The sequence below is a fragment of the Brienomyrus brachyistius genome, unplaced genomic scaffold (assembly GCF_023856365.1).
Source record: "Brienomyrus brachyistius isolate T26 unplaced genomic scaffold, BBRACH_0.4 scaffold937, whole genome shotgun sequence".
Classification (NCBI taxonomy): domain Eukaryota; kingdom Metazoa; phylum Chordata; class Actinopteri; order Osteoglossiformes; family Mormyridae; genus Brienomyrus; species Brienomyrus brachyistius.
This window is the reverse complement of record NW_026043212.1, coordinates 8,962-26,792: the sequence shown is the minus strand read 5'-3', so window position 1 is coordinate 26,792 and position 17,831 is coordinate 8,962. Positions and strand designations below refer to the sequence as shown.

At 49.8% G+C, this 17,831-nt stretch overlaps 1 protein-coding gene across 1 annotated transcript; it reads right to left on the bottom strand.

The window, feature by feature from the left end:
• Positions 1-7,312: 7,312 nt before the first annotated feature.
• On the bottom strand, positions 7,313-13,042 carry LOC125729956 (nuclear receptor-interacting protein 1-like). The gene has a single exon (XM_049005750.1). It carries the CDS (start codon positions 12,526-12,528, stop codon positions 9,163-9,165), a length of 3,366 nt encoding a protein of 1,121 aa, XP_048861707.1. The 5' UTR covers positions 12,529-13,042; the 3' UTR covers positions 7,313-9,162.
• Positions 13,043-17,831: the final 4,789 nt, after the last annotated feature.

Sequence of the window (17,831 nt, the reverse complement as noted above, 5' to 3'; positions counted from 1 at the left end):
GTCACTGAATCCCACTGTACCTGCAGTCCTCTATGTTGACAAGTGAGTTGCCGGTACATTGGCCTATAAATGATTCTGACATGGATCCATTTTAATGCAGTAAATGCAAGATCACAGGTAAGAGTTTCAGATACCCCACTGCAGAACTATATCATGCATTAGGGAGATTTCCAGGGTTCCGGTTTGCTCTCCTTTTTTTTTTTTTTTTTACTGTGGTACCGTGTTTACTAGGGGTAAAAATCAAGGGGAGTGCCACTTACTGTGAACCACATTAAGAGAAACTAGAACTGATGCTTTTTCGAAAAATAAATTGCTCTTCATGCAGTTTCTGCAGAACTCTTGCTCTGACACTGAACCTCCCACAGAAATAAATGTTTTCTAGAGAAATATTCTGTATGACATATGTTGCTTTTTAGCTGTGCATCCATTTTTCGAGTTAAAATCATCACCCAGCTAACAATATACGACTTCCTACGCAAGCAATTTCCTCTCTGATAATGTTAATTGCGGTTAATCGTAAAAGGACGTCGAGATGGACTCATTTGCAAATCTCCCAGTGACATAAAGGGTCCATCGTCAAACATTTGTAGTGTGATATGAACGTAGTATAAAATACGGTCATTTTAATACCTGCGCTACACGACGCGCAAAGACGATTGTTTTTCCCCCTCCAGTGCTGATACTGTAAGTCGTAATACGATCACTAGGTGCTGTGCTTGCTTTTAGTTTCATGCTATAAACTTCTTTCCTCCCTTTCCGCAACATCTTCACTCACATCCCTCTCATTTATCTGGTGATTTAGTCGGAGCGAAACATCAGATCTTCTTATAACTTTCGTCAGCTGAAACAATACCCACGAGTCCATTTGAATCACAGAAATGTCGGGTTAAATACCATATGGGACAGTGGGTTTCTTCATTTGATGCTTCCCCTTTGACACCCACCTGCATTTCTCGTCCTAAGGAATTCCAAAACCCCCCGCCCCCCCCCCTTTGCTGAAATACGGGAAGTTGAGTTGCTGCCACGCCACGATGCAAAAGGTCACGTTTGTACACAATCATTTCCTCATCTTTCTTCTAGATGAAGTGAAGATGTACCGGACGTGATTAATTACGACTCGGGCTCATTTACGGCTGTGACCTTCAGTTTAAAGGTAACGGATGAGGTGAGTTTCCTCATGTGGCTCCCCGGGACCCTTAGCGGAGGACAGGGATCGATGCCTTTTATGCGTCTTGCCTATTATTCTGCAGGATGAACACTGACAGACAGTGCCGCTCGCCGGAGAATCCGTTTGCTCCAGATTATCAGACCACAACTTCACTCGTGCTGAACACAAACACGAATTTAGTATATTCTAATTTACAAAGCAAATCGACTCTAAGTTCCTCTTCACAGAAAATAATGCTGTTTTGAAGGACTAGCGATTGGCGTGAAACACGTTTCCGGATGTGTGCAGTCACAGCGTAGAACAGCTATGCGACATGAGTGAACAGTGTAATTAATGAAAGGTCTTAATGAGAGATTGTTCTAGAACGGTTGCTTCCTGCTCCTGGTCGTCATGGGCTGTGAGTGTTCTCAGTCCATTGAGCACTTAATAACTCTGGTGGACAAATGATTACGCTAATTGATCCCATTTACCCTGCAGTGCTGGTGCCGATCACCTGACCCAAGGGGAAAGTCGAGTTTTTAACGAGAAAAAAAAAAAGTGTGTGGAGAAAAGGTGTCGTTTTGCCTGTTTACCAGCGTGTAGTTTGTCACAACAGGAGGTGGCAGCTGGTGACCTCTGGTGACACGCTTTAGAACAAGGAGACCCCATCCACAGACGCAGGTCATTGCACCCCTGCTGACTCAGGAGCGACCGCCCCCCCCTCCCCAGACACACAGGCCTTTACATTCCTGACAGCCATCCCCTAACTGAAACACATAATCTGTTTTTTCATATTCAAGCCCTTTAGGGGAAGAAAAACATTCACTCCAGATATTAAAAAAAAAAAAAAAAATCACACAATGAAAACGTATTTAAGGAAATACTAGCCTGCACTTTTCCGTCTTTCCCAGATTTCTCCGTTAGTGTTGCCTTTTGCCAATGGACGTGTTTGGCATGAAAGCTGTTTACTGTACAACGCAGAACCGGCCCCCCATCCCGCACGGCACTCTGCGCTTTGGGTTCAGTGCTGCCGGTCGACGTTCAATCCGTCCCGGTAAGAATGATTGGCGGCGCTGACGCCGAGACCAGAGCGGCGTGGGGGATTAGGTAGGGCAAAAGCTGTGACCTCATGAACCTGGGACCGCCATACCCAGAGAGTCTGGAGAAATACAGAAGGTGCCAGAAAAAGGAATAAATATATGAACCGGAGCTCTGATCCGGTTGCTTGACCCGCTTTTCGTTTTGACAGTTTCAGGACCCTGAACGGGGCTGTTTCCCCGCATGTGTCCCTCGTCAGCGACCTTCAGCGTCTGCTTTCTAAAAAAGCCGGGCTGCTTACTCAGCCGATCGTACGTAATGGCCGAAAGTGGCTCCCGCTTGACAGAACGGCCCGCTTCCAAGAGGGCAGCCGCGGTTACCCAGCATGCATTTTCTGAAGCACTCACCCCCCCTCCTCCCGGCCTCGTTAACACATACAACATTGTGCGCGTTGGTCGCCGACACGCGCGAAACCGCATCGCATGCGGAGACTCTTGCGAAAGGTTTGCCTCGAAGTGACACGAGGGAAAAGGTTTTTCATTCTGAAAATCCCCAGCGTGGGAGGATGGTCACACTCTGACGTCGATCCCAGAGCCTGTACTGTACGAACGACGCGACTCTGAAGCAGATAAAGATCCCGGGTGTCGATAAGTGTCACGCAGCTTTCGTTTGTGCGAAGCGTGCCTCTATCCCGGCAAACACCTGCGCAGGCTGAGGTCTGTGGCTCAAAACCAAACTCTGTTCGTTTCAGGACGGGCTAGAATGCGACCTCATGTTGGCGTGAGGAGTTGACTGCGACAGAATAAACAGCCCCTAAGAAAAAGAGGGCTTTTAGGCAGTTTTAGGGCCAGAGTCTGAGGCTGCACTGCAGGCAGGTGCTTTTGTAGCTTGATCGAGCGTTTTCGTTTACTTTTTGTTTATCGCGAGGACCTGCTCTCTCCGTCAGGGCTCCCTGCTCGTTTTCCGGCGAGCCCGTGACTCGGTCCCCCCCGGCGCCGTACCCCCTCCTCGTCTCTGCAGCCGTGGGAGATGAAACCTGGAGGTTTGAGCTTAAATATTCATGACCGCGAAGACGAAAGGTTACATGGAGTTTAGAGGAAGGCTGAGCTTCGGAGGATCAAAGCGGGGGCCGGATCGCGTGCGTGCGAGTGAACGGGGGAGGGGCTCGCAGTGCTGCCAGCTCACGTTACCCCGATCCACACAGGCCCGGTTTTGTTTGTGGGGCGGTCGCTAACGGTCAACTGGAACTGAAGCGGAGGGGGGTGGGGGTGGGGGGCATGAAAATGAGCCTTTATGAATAATCCTTCATATTACTTTATGATGACATTAAATCAAGATACTCACCCTGGGGTGTCAATCAGTTTTTGGCAACTATTTATCCAGTCAGGGCTGCTGTGATCCAGGAACCACACACACTGGAGCAGTGTTATTCACTGCCAGGCTTACCAGTGTACAGGGGAGTTGGGGGGGGGGTGCACCTTTTACTTTTTAAAAGCTGGCTCTTCATGCTGCCTCGCTCGATTGTTAATTAACTACATAGCTGCACATTATTGAGGAAGTTGTATTGCATCTATATTTAAAAAATAATAATAAATCTGATGGTCGGAATAATGTGCTTATTTTATTTATTTGGTTACAGGCTGCCACACAAGCCTCTGGGGGCCGCCAGTGTCCTGCCGCAGGCCAAGCAGTGAGGACCACTGCACTAGGGAGACACAAGAATGACATCTGTGACATGTGTTTGGTTTCAACCAGAAACCATACAAGTACAAGGAATGGACTTAGAGAAACTTATCAGGCGGCCACATCAAATTTATGCCGTCCAGCACTGATGACATCACGAAAGCTCTGTTGTTACTTGAGTAACTTTTAGAAGGGAAATCCTAATGCTGGAACAATCCAGAAATGGAAAATTCAGGGACTGTGTCTGAATTCGGGGTTCCACACCCTCTTAGTGCTGCGTGTGACAAGGCCGTCGCATTTCGAAGGCTCCTGCAAATGCGGTCAAGAGATGCTTCTTTCTTTTGGCAAGTTGCAAAGGGTCCACCCGTTGGATCCTTCGCAGCCCAGCATATGCCAACATTCATTGCGCGGACCTTCGTTGGCTACCCGTTCATAGACCGCGTCCTTTGTAGGATGCAGCCCTTGAATTTGGACGCAGGCAGGAAATGATCGCTGGACGGCGACCGATGATATAGCGCTGAGCTAGTCTTTCGGAAGTGGGTCACTGGAGAACATCAGCCTTCTCGTGATAGACCCACAGTACCCATCGTTACTCACGGCCCAGGCGGAGAGAGGAGATCTGAAGCATCCCAGGTCAACTGTGAGGCTTAAAGACTCGTTCAGCTTTAATTATCTGGGCCCCCTAGCCACCTGAACCGGGCTTTGTGTAACAGCGCCTCCCCATGGCCAGTCCGTGGGTGCGTGGTATCGGATTAAGGGGTGACCTGCGCTTTTGGGTTCCACAGCGCGGCTATGTTTTTACCTTTAAACATTATCTGATGTAGTCCGGTGGCGTTTAGCAAAACGCTGCCTACATTTTTGCCCGTAACCACGTTAAGATGTACAAAAAAAAACCCCAGTTTCCATGCCAACCGGCAGGATGAAGGGGAGAACGCAGGCCCAGCTCTCCACAGACCGCTCGCAGAGCCATCCCTGTTTGACTCTCTTTGCCGCCAGCGTCCTTCTTCCTTGAGAAACGCGCAAGATGCTAAATAGCCGTTACATATTGTGGGACGTCATTCTGCGGGTTTCCGCTACACTTCAGCAGTCTTGTTAAAACAAATGATCAGTGGCGATTCTTGAATTTTTTAAAGGTATGGGGTGTATAAGAGGTTCCATAATTAATACAGGGAGGCTAATTTTATCATTAACAAATGATGTTTTAAGTCAGTGAGTAACAGGGTGGGCTAATGAAGAGGCTAGCATAGGCTGCAGCCGAGGAGCCCAGAGTGATCGGGGACCCCCCCTATTGGCAGTTTACTATTTTTTTTATTGCTATTTCTTTAATGATCTTTTATTGGTCATTTATTTGTTTGCGAGTTGGTGATTGGTTAAAACTGAATGGCCAATGGCCTGTACTACGAAGCGAGGTCACTGGCTTATCGGGGTAACCTGTCAGATTTAAGGTACCTCAGTTTAAACGGACTTTATATTCCTTCACTTACATTTTGCCCAGACTACCTTAAATCCGACAAGTTACCCTGATAAGCTGGTAACCTCCCTTCGTAGTACAGGCCCCAGTTCTTAAATGTATCTCCTTTTTGGTGCTTGTTTTATGTCGTTGTGTATGATGCCATTGTTGTTTGATATTGCGTCACATTTTCTCTTACTCTGTACAAATTGTGTTATAGTTACAATACTAATATTTCATGGTTTTATAATTAATTGTATTGTTTCGGGGAGTGAGGGGGGGGGGGGGTGGAAGAGAGGCCTACGGAGAGTGTAGCTTAGGGGCCCCTGAACTCATTATTGCAGCACCGGGCAGGGGAGGGGGCACTCCAAGGGCCAATCAGCTTTCAGCTGGATATTTCATGCAGTATTTCAGTAATATTCCAAATATTTCTGAAATATTACTTAAATGCTGCTACTTAATTGGCAGTTGACTGACAGGTAGCACTCCAGTGGCTAAATCCTTTGCATTTATTTAATAACGTTAAGAACGGGAATTAAGAAAAGGAGTTGAGCTGAAACCTGATCACCATGGTCTCCTTGAGGTCCAGGGTCGAGCATCCCTGCATCTTCCGCTGAAGCAGCTGTATGCTTAACCTTTAGTGGCTAATATTACATATAGTTATCCAATGCCATTGATAAGCATCTAATGGCTTTGAGAGAAATAGTGCTTAAAGATAAGGATTGTACCAGTTAAACTGATTGCAGAAACATCTTCTTCCCAGTACGATGTGCTTGTGTTTTTACTGGTTTGTTGTTTTTTTTGAGGATGTTTACCCTCACCGGGCTGCCAAGCCGTTTGCCGCAACGACACGCCGATATAATGACTGTGAAAGCCCCCCCACCCCCCCTCAGATCACCGCAGCCGGTGGGAATTAAGGTCGCAGCTTAAAGCTTTCGAAGGAATGCAGGACAGCTGCTGTTCCTGAGCCAGGCTTGGGTCATGCTCTCTGCCCCAGAGCGCCCACCCACTGCGCCCAGGAGACGATCTTTCGATGGAAACCTTCCCCCCCCCCCCCCCACCAAAAAAAAAAACCTAGGAAAGAAGACAAAGGAGGTCTCTATTCAGCCCGTGCATCAGAAATCCCATGCTGGACAGGTAGCTTCTAGAGTTAGTACAGTGTTTCCCAGTCTGGTCTCTGGGGATCCACAATCAGTCTATGGTTTGCTCCCTATGAGCCCCCTGCCAGACAGTCCACATATTTAGTTTTTTTTTGGGGGAGGGGGGACTCTTGGACTGTCTCTGGGTCCCCGAGAGAGAGAATCTTTTGTAAGAAAAAGACCTTTATAGTCTATCAGGTTTAGCGATAATAATGATACACTTGACAATTTTGTGACGACAAACTAAAGCAAAGAGGTCAGGCCATTTTCAAATTGTGCATTTCATTACTTTATTTAAAATCTGTGCAGGTAAACACCAACAAATGAGAACATAAAAAAAAAAAGAATACAGGATATAGGTAATGTGCGTGGGGTTGCCGCAGAAATGTCGGACGATTTAACATCTGTCTGAGGCCGCCCCCCCCCGGGAGATGAAGGGCAGAAGTCAACCGGACGGAGAGACAGGTCTGGTCTGGACAACAGCAACAGGACATGTGACGCGCTTTCCGTACTGGCCTGTAGATTCACTCACTGCTGGCGATGGCCATTGATGGGAATGAAGGCTGCTTAAGACTTGGTTTCTTTTTTTATATATTCCCACATTCAGTGCTGTTTTCTTCATCGAACCTACATGCATGTACATGCAACAGGCCCCACTGTGGAGCACCAGACTTTCCCCCCCCCCCCCCCCCCCCCAGAACAAGGATTATCACCCCCCCCCCCCCCCCCCCCCCAGAACAAGGATTATCATAAACTTACAACAGAGACACATGCAAAATAAGCATTTCCACCTCTTTCTTGCTATGTACATTATTACACAGAATTTACATTCCTTTTCAGAATTGAAAATCGGTATGTCGTCTTTTTTTTTTGTGAACGGTACAAAATAGTTTTTTTTTTTTAACGAAAGACCTATTTACATACATTTTAAACCACTCATCGAAACATCGACTGTAAATAGAGGACATGTACATTAATACTGAAAAAATATACATATGTCACACTGAAATCTTTTAAAATGTCATGTTCATGACAGGACAGTCTGATCAACATGCTTCTTCGATTCTACACTGGAAAAACACTGATCCGATAAACAGTAATCACAGCCAGGGCGGGCGGTCGCCTAGTGGTTCACAAACGGACCTCGTACAAACGGACCTCGTAGCTAATAGGTTAAGGGTTCAGACTCAGGATTAACGTTAGGATTAATCCTGCTGTGATACTTGTTAGTAGGGCAAACTGCTTCTGTGACTCATCCTGCTGTGCATATTGGCGAAACGTATATAAGTTAAGCATATATAACATATATAATTAAAGCATTTGCTCAGGAATAAAGAGAAGGTTCCATTAGAGCTGCTGCTCTCCACTCCTGTCCCAAGCCCATGAGCCCGGCACAGGGATCTGCTCTTCAGAAGTGGTCCCAGCCTCCGGACATAACAAGATGCTTCCACATCTAACCATACCAGGTGGTGACGGCATATTTGTATTTTCCCCAGAAACAGGCATTCCCTAATCTCAGGCCTGACATCGATTTGACGTTTCCTGCCGAAAATGGACCTAAAAGCAGTTTCTGCTGTGATACGACCCAGCAACTCGCATCTCAATCCCCATATCTCTTCCTCACAAATACATTAACGTTACATTTTTTCAAGATTTGGCACTGCTGAATTTCAATATACACAGCAAAAAAAAACATCACCGAAGTATCAACGAAAGCCGTACGTAACATCATCTAAAACCAGCTCATCACGACATCGAAACATAAATCTCTCCCGTAACTGTTGGGAAAACTCACTACACCATAAGATAAATCTCCAAAGTGAAGCACCAAATGAAGCTCTGTGTACGGGAACCGGCTGCTTCTCCGTGAACTGACCTTTAGCTGACACCTAAGCCCTGCTAAATACCAACATTTAGAGACCCTCTCTGTTCAGACAAAGACCCACATGGATCCTTCTGCAGAAAAGGCTCTCAGAGCGTGTGTCAGCGATACATGTCTTTTTGCGAGCTGCTAAGGTGAACGACAACGGCTGGGTAGCATCAGTGTATCCCTGATTTGACGTTAGATTGGCTGTTGCTTGGTCCTGCTTGCCCAGGTCACTCTCAAATTCCCGAGGTTTCCGAGAATATTTAATTCCCGGTATCTGCACAAAACCTATTTGTAGAGTGAATCCCTGGATGAACACGGGGGTGGGGGGGGGTGGGGGGTGAAGACTGGACTGACTGAAGCAGCACTGCCTTTTCGGATTGAAACTCAGTGTGTTTTTTTCCCAAAGTATCAACAGGCTCAGAAAAGTACGACGTGATGTAGGGGCCCTTTTACAAATAACCTCATAAGTCTAGGATAATTCCAAAGCCTCTGCGTAGATGTTTCTGAACTCATCTAGTGTGGGTGAGTTTTCCCATAATTATTTTATTTTGTGCATAAATCTTTTCATTTTAACCCCACCAGACATCTCTGGTTTTCAAAACAGGAACCAAGATGCAGATTATAAATAGGTTAAAATACTACAAACAAAACAATCATTCAGGTTTGTGTTAATTCTGTTAGTCGCATTTGCGATGCACTTAACTGACCCAAACATACTCCCATCTTAAACATGCTTAAACGAAACTAGTAAGCAAAGCAAACGCATTACAAAACCCAAAGACACCGGGACCTTCAAGTCCCGAGTAGTTAAATCGCATGCCCTTGCGCTGAAGAGTCAGCATTTCTCCAGAGATCCATTGAGCTGCCCGCCTTCTTCTCCTCGCTGTTCGTCGTGCGTCTTCAAGTGACATTTTAAGTTCAGTTTGTGGTCATAGTCTTTCACATCCACCTCAGATTCATCCTTCACCTGAACCTCACGATGCTCCTCTGCCCCGAGGTCTCGTACCTCTCTTGCGAGATGAGCGTTGCCCTTCTGAAGCATGTAATACAAGATGGGGTTAGACTTTGTAAGTCTTGGAGAGTCAAAGTCCGAGTCCTGTTTATCTTTCCTGCTAATCACCCCCTGAATGGGTCTCTCGCTCTCTTTGTTAAAGGGAACGGGGTTTGTTTTCTCCTGGCGTGCACCTGGGTAGCCCCAAGGTGAATCAAGAATTGTTCCTTTGAGTTCAGAAGGTCCCAGCCCCGGCACACCAAGGTTCCACTTTGAGCTGCTGGAATCATGAGAAAGACCCAGTGACATACTCCCATTGGTCTTGCAGTGGGTCAACAAGGCGGGGGGGCTGGAGGTGCCCCCAGGCTGAGCTAAGTCCCTCAGGCAGTTGTCTGAGAGCAGCAGCTGCTTCAACACATTGAAGGTCCGGCCACCTTTTGGTGGGGATTCGCTACCAAGACAACCGGCAGGAAGATCAGCTAGCTGCGGATTTTTCGTCTGTCTGACGCTACTCCACTCTGGCATCCTAGAAGCCGGGCGGTCACCCATGGCAACGGTACCTTTTTGGGTGGCTTTGCCCGCTGACATTTGGGTGGAATCGCTGCTCAAGCGACTCTCCAGCTCCAAGCAGATCCTCCGTTTCTTAGGGATTACAAGTCCTTGATGCTCCTGCCGTTCCTCGTTTGCATTCCCCACACTCACATCTGCTTGTGCATTTGCTTGGTGGTTTCTTGGCTGCTGTTTTAAGAGCTGGCTGAGGAGACCATCCCTGGGGACGGACTCGGTAGGAGCTGGCTCGGATTTGACGTCCTGCTGCGGAACAGAGTCTAGGCAACGCCTGGCATTCTCATTACAGGACCTCTCAACCCCTCTAGCATCATCAGATAGTTGACCTTCATCTTCTGGCTCAACTTTGATCTTTACATCCGGGGAAGGTCCATTGAAGCGATCACAGGTAGTGACTTTTTCAGACTGCTTTTCATAAGAGTCTGTCACGAACTCTCTGCTAACCTTGCAGCCTGGTTTGTCTTTGCTGGTGCCGTTTCCCAGGAGGAGCTGCAAGACCGTTCTCCTCTCAAGAAGATTCTCGATCTCTGACACTGGCGAAGACAGGCCCCGCATGTGAGGTCTGTGGTTCTCCTGGGGCCCATCTAACATGGGGGACTGGTTCTGCTGAACTGGCGCGGGAAGTCTTTCCGGCAGTGTCTTATCCGCTTTGATTTCCAGTCCCCTACACAACCTTTTACTGGGGGGCATAGGAGCGGCATGTGGTGGAGAAGGGGCGGCATTCTGCACTCCGCACTGCGCTAAGTTCTGCAGAAGTTTACTGGCACTAAAAGCGGGCTCTTGGGCACTTTCGCCTGGGTGGGACTTGGACTTACACAAGTCCAGGGGGGTAGACTGAATATGAGGAGAAGCGTAAAGGCGATATGGAGACGCAGCGCCACTGGAGTCTTGCCCACTGGGAAATGTGGACGAGGACTGAAAGTTCCTATCAGGCAGCCCATTGGCAGGACTCTGTGTCACCGACCGCTCGCTGAGAGTCGTTGGCGTAAACCGTCCTTTAGGCACGTTGCTGAGCTTAGGAATTACGTCACGCTGAAACTCTGAAGGATGCTCCGCGATCCCGCTTGGCCGCTCCGCGATCCCGCTTGGCCGCTCCGCGATCCCGCTTGGCCGCTCTGCATTCTTACGATCTTGCAGTAATTGCAGGAGCGTGACTTTCTGCGGGGATCTCACCTCTCGCCTCATTTTAAGCTCCTCCGTCTCTGACCCCGACGTCTCCGGCTTCCACTTCTTTATCAAGGACTCTGTGAGCTTGTCCAGGGAGGAGGAAGAGGATGAGCCAAGCACAGGCCCGGTGCTCCTGCTTTTGACAGAGAGGTCGATAGGAGAACAGCAGGAGTAGGAGCTCTCTGCGTCACTGTTCTCCTTAGCGTTGCCATTCTCCTGGTTGGAAAACTCTCCATCTGACGGCAGTGGGGATCTTTGGACAGGAAGGGTGTTGTCTTCTCTCACTGGGTGGCCATTACTGCTGTTGTGGTTGTTCAGAAGAAGCAAAAGCAAGCTGCTGCAGGTCTGCGAGGGCCGGGCGCTATGCTTGCTCAGCGGCCGCTTGTCTCGGGCAGCGAGAGAATTCCGGGGAGAGCCATGAAGCCGGCTCTGTCCTGGAACTGGGGATGGATTTTGTTTATGGGAGTCTAGGGGCAGATGAGGGTGTGCTCTGTGTTGAGCATTTAAGGAGCTTATGGCATCTGGGGTCAGCTGAGGCTGCCCGTGCTTATCCTTCTGCGTGGCCATGGCGGCAAGCCGCTCACTGGCCGCCCGGCTGGACAGCTGGGCCTTCATTGCCTGCTCCCGGGAGTACTGCTGAAGGTGCGCCTCGCTGGACAGCAGCAGGGCCAGCTGACTACAGGCCACACTGGGCCTGGGCGAGGATGCTGGGCTGGACCGAACCTTTGCCAGGCCAGCCACGGCTTTCAGACGCGCGGCGCAGGAGTCAGAGCTGGGGAGGCGCGGGGTGTCCTGCGGCGGACTCTCATGGGCTGTCCGCCGGCGGTAAGGCACATCGCCGTGATTCTGTGTTCGGCTCCTCCTCATCAGACTCTTCAGGCGACCAGACGCTGTCCCACAGCAGCGGGGGTCCTCCTTGTTCGCCTGAGGCTCCTGATGCTTGGCATCTGGCCGTTTTGGTTCCGGCACTTTATGGTCCGGCTCCTTCAGCTCCCGCTTGGGCTCCGATTCTTTCAGGTCCCGCGTGACCTGCTGTGTGACGGCAGCGCCGTGAAGCCGTGAGCCGAAGGACTGCAGCAGCGAAGCCAGCAAAGTGCTCTCCCCCTGAGCGGAGCTGTCTACCGCCCCACCCCTGGGGGCCATACCCTGCTCATTGGTGCCCCCGGTGGGAATCCGCAGTGCTTGACCTTCCGGTTCCCTCCAGGCCTCAGACCGGAGCAGTCGGGCCTTCTTGAAATGCCGCGGAGGCCCCCCGGGAGACGGCCTCTTGTCCTGCTGGGCGGGGCTATGGGGGGGTGGCGGGGCCCTGGCCGCCCTGTCGACCTGATCCTGGCCGCCAGGCCTGGCCTCAGGCCTTTGCGCGGCTGCGGCACCGCTTGGCCGGCCAGCCACCTGATGCATCAGTAAACCTTCCAGATATGTTAGAACAGCTGAATCCTGGTGCGTCTCTGAGCCAGGCTCCCCCCCATGAGTCATGTTCGACGTCAGGATCGCTCGAGCCGTCAGGCGGGACTTGGAAAAAATCACACCAGCTCACAGGCGAAACCTGTCCGGCCCTCAGGGTGGGCCGCCGGTCACGGGGAGCGGGGGTGCGTGTCTTATCCCAGACAGAATGGCAGAAGAGGTCAGGTGTGGGTCACGACTCTCAAGGGCACGCCTTCTCCATCCTTGGAGGCAGGGAGGGCCCTCTTCTTCCAGCAGCAGTTAGATGATCATCCAGGCCGTCTTAATACGTCCTGTGACAGTGTTGGGGGGGGGGGGGGGGATCTCTGTCAGATGAATGACACCCTCTCTGTCTATTCTGACACCCTCCAGGGGCAGAGGAGGACCTAGAACAAGAGGAAGCAGAAGATGAAATATCAGAACCGCAGATCTGCACGCTGTGACTCCACATGCATCAAAGAAGCTGGAATTTTGACAAGATTAGCAACAAAACCCGAAGAAAACAGGAGATCAACAGGATCTGCTTCACAAAGGAGGTCTGCTTTCTGAAGGGATTCTCCATCTTCACACCCCCACCCACCCCCTGCTGTCCAGACCCTCCCGTACAAACAACTCACCCCCCCCCCCCCCCGTCACTGGGGTCTGTGTCACAACCCATGCCTTGCGGTTCTCACACTCCCCGAGGTGGGCGCGTCCGAAAGCACGGAGCGTAACCGTCACCTTCAAGGACACGGAGAAGTCCTTCGAGTTAAAAGTTTGCAGTGTGCGGCTCTGTGTCCTGCACTCGAGGGGGAAAGTGGAATGAAACCAGCCTGAGGACACGAAGGTTTAACAACAAAACGACAAAGCTCTCCGAGTCTTCATTAGTACCTCAATTAGCTTAATTACTTAATTACTAATCTAATGTACAACTAATGTGCCAATTTAAAATGAACAGGGATTTCAGAGGAGTAAAAACACAGGTTAATTTAGCCCTTGTTCTGAGCATGAAACGCATGACAGGCCAACAAGGATAACGTCTTAATTCAGTTCCGTCTATCAGTCTCAGTTGCAAGGTTAACATAAGCGACCGACCTACATCTGACCATGGCGACTGCTTACGGATCACCTCTTTAATTAGGGGCCACCTGACGTCCTCCCGTAAGCTTTAGAAGCAGGATTATATTTTTTTGTTGAGATCTGCTTGATCGTAGCTGGACAGGGCTAGGAGGGGAAAGGTCATGGCCTGCTCCCGTTTGCTTAATGTTTTCATCCAACTCTTCCGCAACAGTGTGTGTCGGCAGTCCGTCTAGGGGCTCTACGGCTATTTTAAATATGTGACACCAAATGCTGCTCTATCAGGTGCACAAAGAAACTCATCTTTTAGATGCCCTGTAACACCAGAGACTGCAAATCTATTGCTAGCTGAGAGAAGGCGGGATCTGATTCAGGACAAGAACAGGTTCTGATCTTCACATCGGCTCACCCCAGATTACGGAAACGTAATACACAGACACGTGTAATGTTCAGCAGACATATAGGTAATCCATTTAGGACGTCTGATTTTTCAGCCAGATCTAGGCTGGTTGTCCAGTTCAATATTCAGACAGCATCTTGAATCTCCAGACTTCTGGGTCCTGTTCCCAGTATGAGTCATTAGTGGGCAAATCCGGTGGCTTTCCGGGTCACGAGATCTGGCAGCCTCGAGTGACCGCTGCTCTAGATCACGACGCCGCTCAGGATAGGAGCGACTAGCAAATAAATGAACCGTTAATGAAGAATACCAATCAGGAGACCACGCACGTTAAATATCAGGCAACCAAATACAGGGAAAAGCATAAAAAAAACCCAGAGAAAAGTCAGCAGGAATCAAGGTCGTTCACACTGGCGTCCGACCTGATGCAACAGCTGGTGCCCGCAGAAATCACTAATAAGAAGTGACGGGGCTTCTCTTGGTGGGCATTCCGCGACATTGATAAGCTCCAGCTTAGCAGATGTGTCCTGGGCTCAGTATTTCTGTCAAGGTTACAGTTTAGAGGAGACGCGACTGTGTTATGTGACATAATCAGTGAGCCAGGTAGAAGCAGAAGGTGTAGAGTTTCATTCCTCTGTGAAGAGCACAGCACCACATATGGTCACTCTGTCTATTAACAGTTGTTACAAGAGCAGCCACCATCGGGCCGAGACTTGTTTAAATTAGCAGCATCGCACAAAAAAGCCCACGGAAAATGAGCGAAAGCCCGCGGCCGCCCTCACCGATCAATCACACTCAAACATTACGAGTCACCTTGGGTTAATCTGTTTATTGCCGTCGTTGTGATAAACCTCCAGGCAAAACACCGGTGACGACAGCAGTCGCAACAACAACAAGATCCGTAAGGACTGCTGAAGGAAACGTAGCCACCTGCGCTCAACAGGCTAAGGGAACCTCGACACACGTCTGGAGGCAAAGCGGGGAACCAGAACATGGCAGAGCAGATGAAGGCAGGAGCCTGACAATGACACAGTGGAAGAAATCGGGAACCTGAACCCCGAACAACAAGCGGAGGCGGGAACCTGAACCCTGAACAGCAAGGGAAGGCGGGAACTTGGAACACGGCATAGCGGGCGAAGATGGGAATCTGAAGACAGCACTACAGACGTAGGCAGGAACCTGAACCCTGTACAGCAGGCATAGGTGGAAACCTTAACACAGTCGGTCAGGTGAAGGTGGGAACCTGAACACGGCACAGCATACAAAGGCAGGGACCCGAAGGCCTGGCATTCTTTCCCCTCTGATGGAAATTACAGGTCCAAGCTCCAGAATCCATAGGAACAGAATCTCTATTCACACAATCGGTTACCCCAACAGCCTGCATACCTTCCACGTCATTGGAAGGGTCATTCATGGCAGTAGCAGGCCATCGCTAATAGCACAGTCCCATAAAGGCACACCGACTGCCCGCTCCCTGATCCTCAACAACTCTGGAAGCTCCTCCCTCCAGTTCGGCTCTGACACGGACGGCACGGCAAGAGCCGGGAATTCGGTTATCCGGCAAGCAGCGCCGGCAGAAACGCCAGATGTGCCTGTTGCCGTAGCGATGGACAAATCGAGGAAGTTATTAGAGAAAATGTACGCGAGTGACTGCTCAGTGTCAGCTTACATGAGCATCACGGGGAAAGCAGCCGCTGGCTGAACTGCTTAACGGGTGAAAACGCCAAGGCATCCGTCACACAATTCCTGTAACAAATAACCAAAATCAAAGGTGTGTGTTTTTCAGAATGTCGTATGATTGTATAATTTGGCTCACTGGAGGTGCTGGAGAAGCTTCTGGCATCGCTGCTCTTTTTCATTTTAACGTTCCATCTCTTCCTCGGGATGAAGTCGGAGCTTTTCTGGTGACATTAACTGCCTCCCCGTTCCAGCTGAAACCAGTTTCCAGTAGGAGTGGGGGGCCCCGAAGAACACGCCGGCAAAGAGACACCAGTGCTGGGGGGGTGGGGGAGTTCCTATCACCTGCCTCTCCTAACCTTTCTGCCGGTGGTGGCCTCTTCTTCCTGGGATCCCCAACGAATGTCCCTGGGATGAACGCAGAAACGGCACAGAATTCCCTGGATGTGACTGCGCCGGTTGTTCCAAGGAGCCCAATGCCAGCCGGAAGAAGCATGTCAGCAAGCCCCTTTTGAAATGACGCTCTTTTTAAATAACACATTCGTCGTGGGTGTTAGCCAACCCTACAGAGAGCAGTTAACCAGCTGGCCAGCCTCCGCTAATGTGGGAGGCTTTACCAGTCCGTCTTCATTGCAGTGCAGGGCCACAAACTACTTAGTTAACTAGACATAAGCGAAGCTCAAAACAGCAGCTGCACCTATAAAATAGTGCTGTCCTGCCCTCAGGGTATGCATATCTATATATCTATATCTATATATCTATATCTATATATCTATATCTATATATCTATATCTATATATCTATATCTATATCTATATATAGCTTCAGTCAATGATTACCACACATTTGTGTGGGGTGCCCCTGCTGGTCATAAAACGGTCATGACAGTCACTACACTGGGGTTGCAAGAATTTTGAGGACGATTTATACTCCTGAACCACCAGCTCCTGAGCGACCAGCTCAAAAATGTTCTGAGGGCAGAAAGAAAAGTGACTGGTTCAGAGTGATAACCAATCAGATTGTAGAGGAGGTGGGTCCAAGCACCTAGAAGAGGCGGGACCAAGAGATCTGATTGGGTGGGTCCCGTCTCCTCTAGTTGCTTTGACTCACCTCCTCTATAATCTGACTGCTTCAGAGAGATAACCATTCTTCATTCTGCCCTCAGAGCATTTTTATGTAAGTAAGACTCCCGTGGGCAAACCACCCCCCAAGGAATAGCCCAGGTTTTCACACCCCTGTTGACCAAAGGGCTTTATCACTGCTAATCCTCATTTGTTAGCATCACTTCAGAAATGATGGATCTGAGAAACTGTGTGTAAGTAGTTAACGATCTGGGGGGAGGGGGGGGTTGTGGGGGAGGGTATTTCTCAAACCCGCCGGTTGCTTGGGGGTGTTTTATCACAGCCACAACAAGCGAGATCGCCCCGCTCTTAAAGTGGGAACCATCGTGATTTCTAAACCACCGAAAAAGCAAGTGGAAAAGCCTGCCAGAACACCAGAGGCGAACACGGAGTAACCAATCAGTGAACCAAAAGCCAAAATAAACCGCGGCAAAACAGCAGCAGGCAATAGCTGTGGCAGGCCGTGACCCAAGGCCGTGCCCTTGACACACTGACACGCGGCTACTGTCATGTGACACCCTGTCATCCGCCACCTGGCAGAACACCCCCCCCCACCCCCCCAGTGCACCGCGACTCCATCCTGTGGGGCGGGGGGCACACCCACGGGCCCAGGGTCACTGCGTCTCGTCCATATCCGTACGCAGACAGCAAAAGAATGCCCAATTAGACAGCTGTCACACAGAGGACACCTCCCTCCCTGTCTGTGGGACAGGCCCTCTGGGTGCGTGCCTAAACAGTATCAACACCAGCGGGATTGTGGGATACCAAAAAGGAGAGACACCGCGGCTCAGTTTAGGGGTGTCACCGTAGATCTTTTGTCATTGCAGGTGTCATACCACCACCAGAAAGTAATATTTCCCAGCATGCTCTGGGCTCCTTACTTTTCTTCTCATAATAACTTCTCATTTGGGGGGTGGGGGGGTTTACAGAGGACAGCCCCCCGATTATAAAATGATACACGAAAAACGGATGAAGGGTTCGGGTCGAAATGAACACGACTTCGCGAAGGTGAAACGGATTCTTTCGCGACGGCCACCCCCACTCATGTCTCACAGAGGAATCGAGCGGCGCGGTTTCCCAACACT

Excerpts from the sequence above, each read along its gene's own strand:
- LOC125729956 (XM_049005750.1), bottom strand. The coding sequence starts at position 12,528 with ATGACTCATGGGGGGGAGCCTGGCTCAGAGACGCACCAGGATTCAGCT.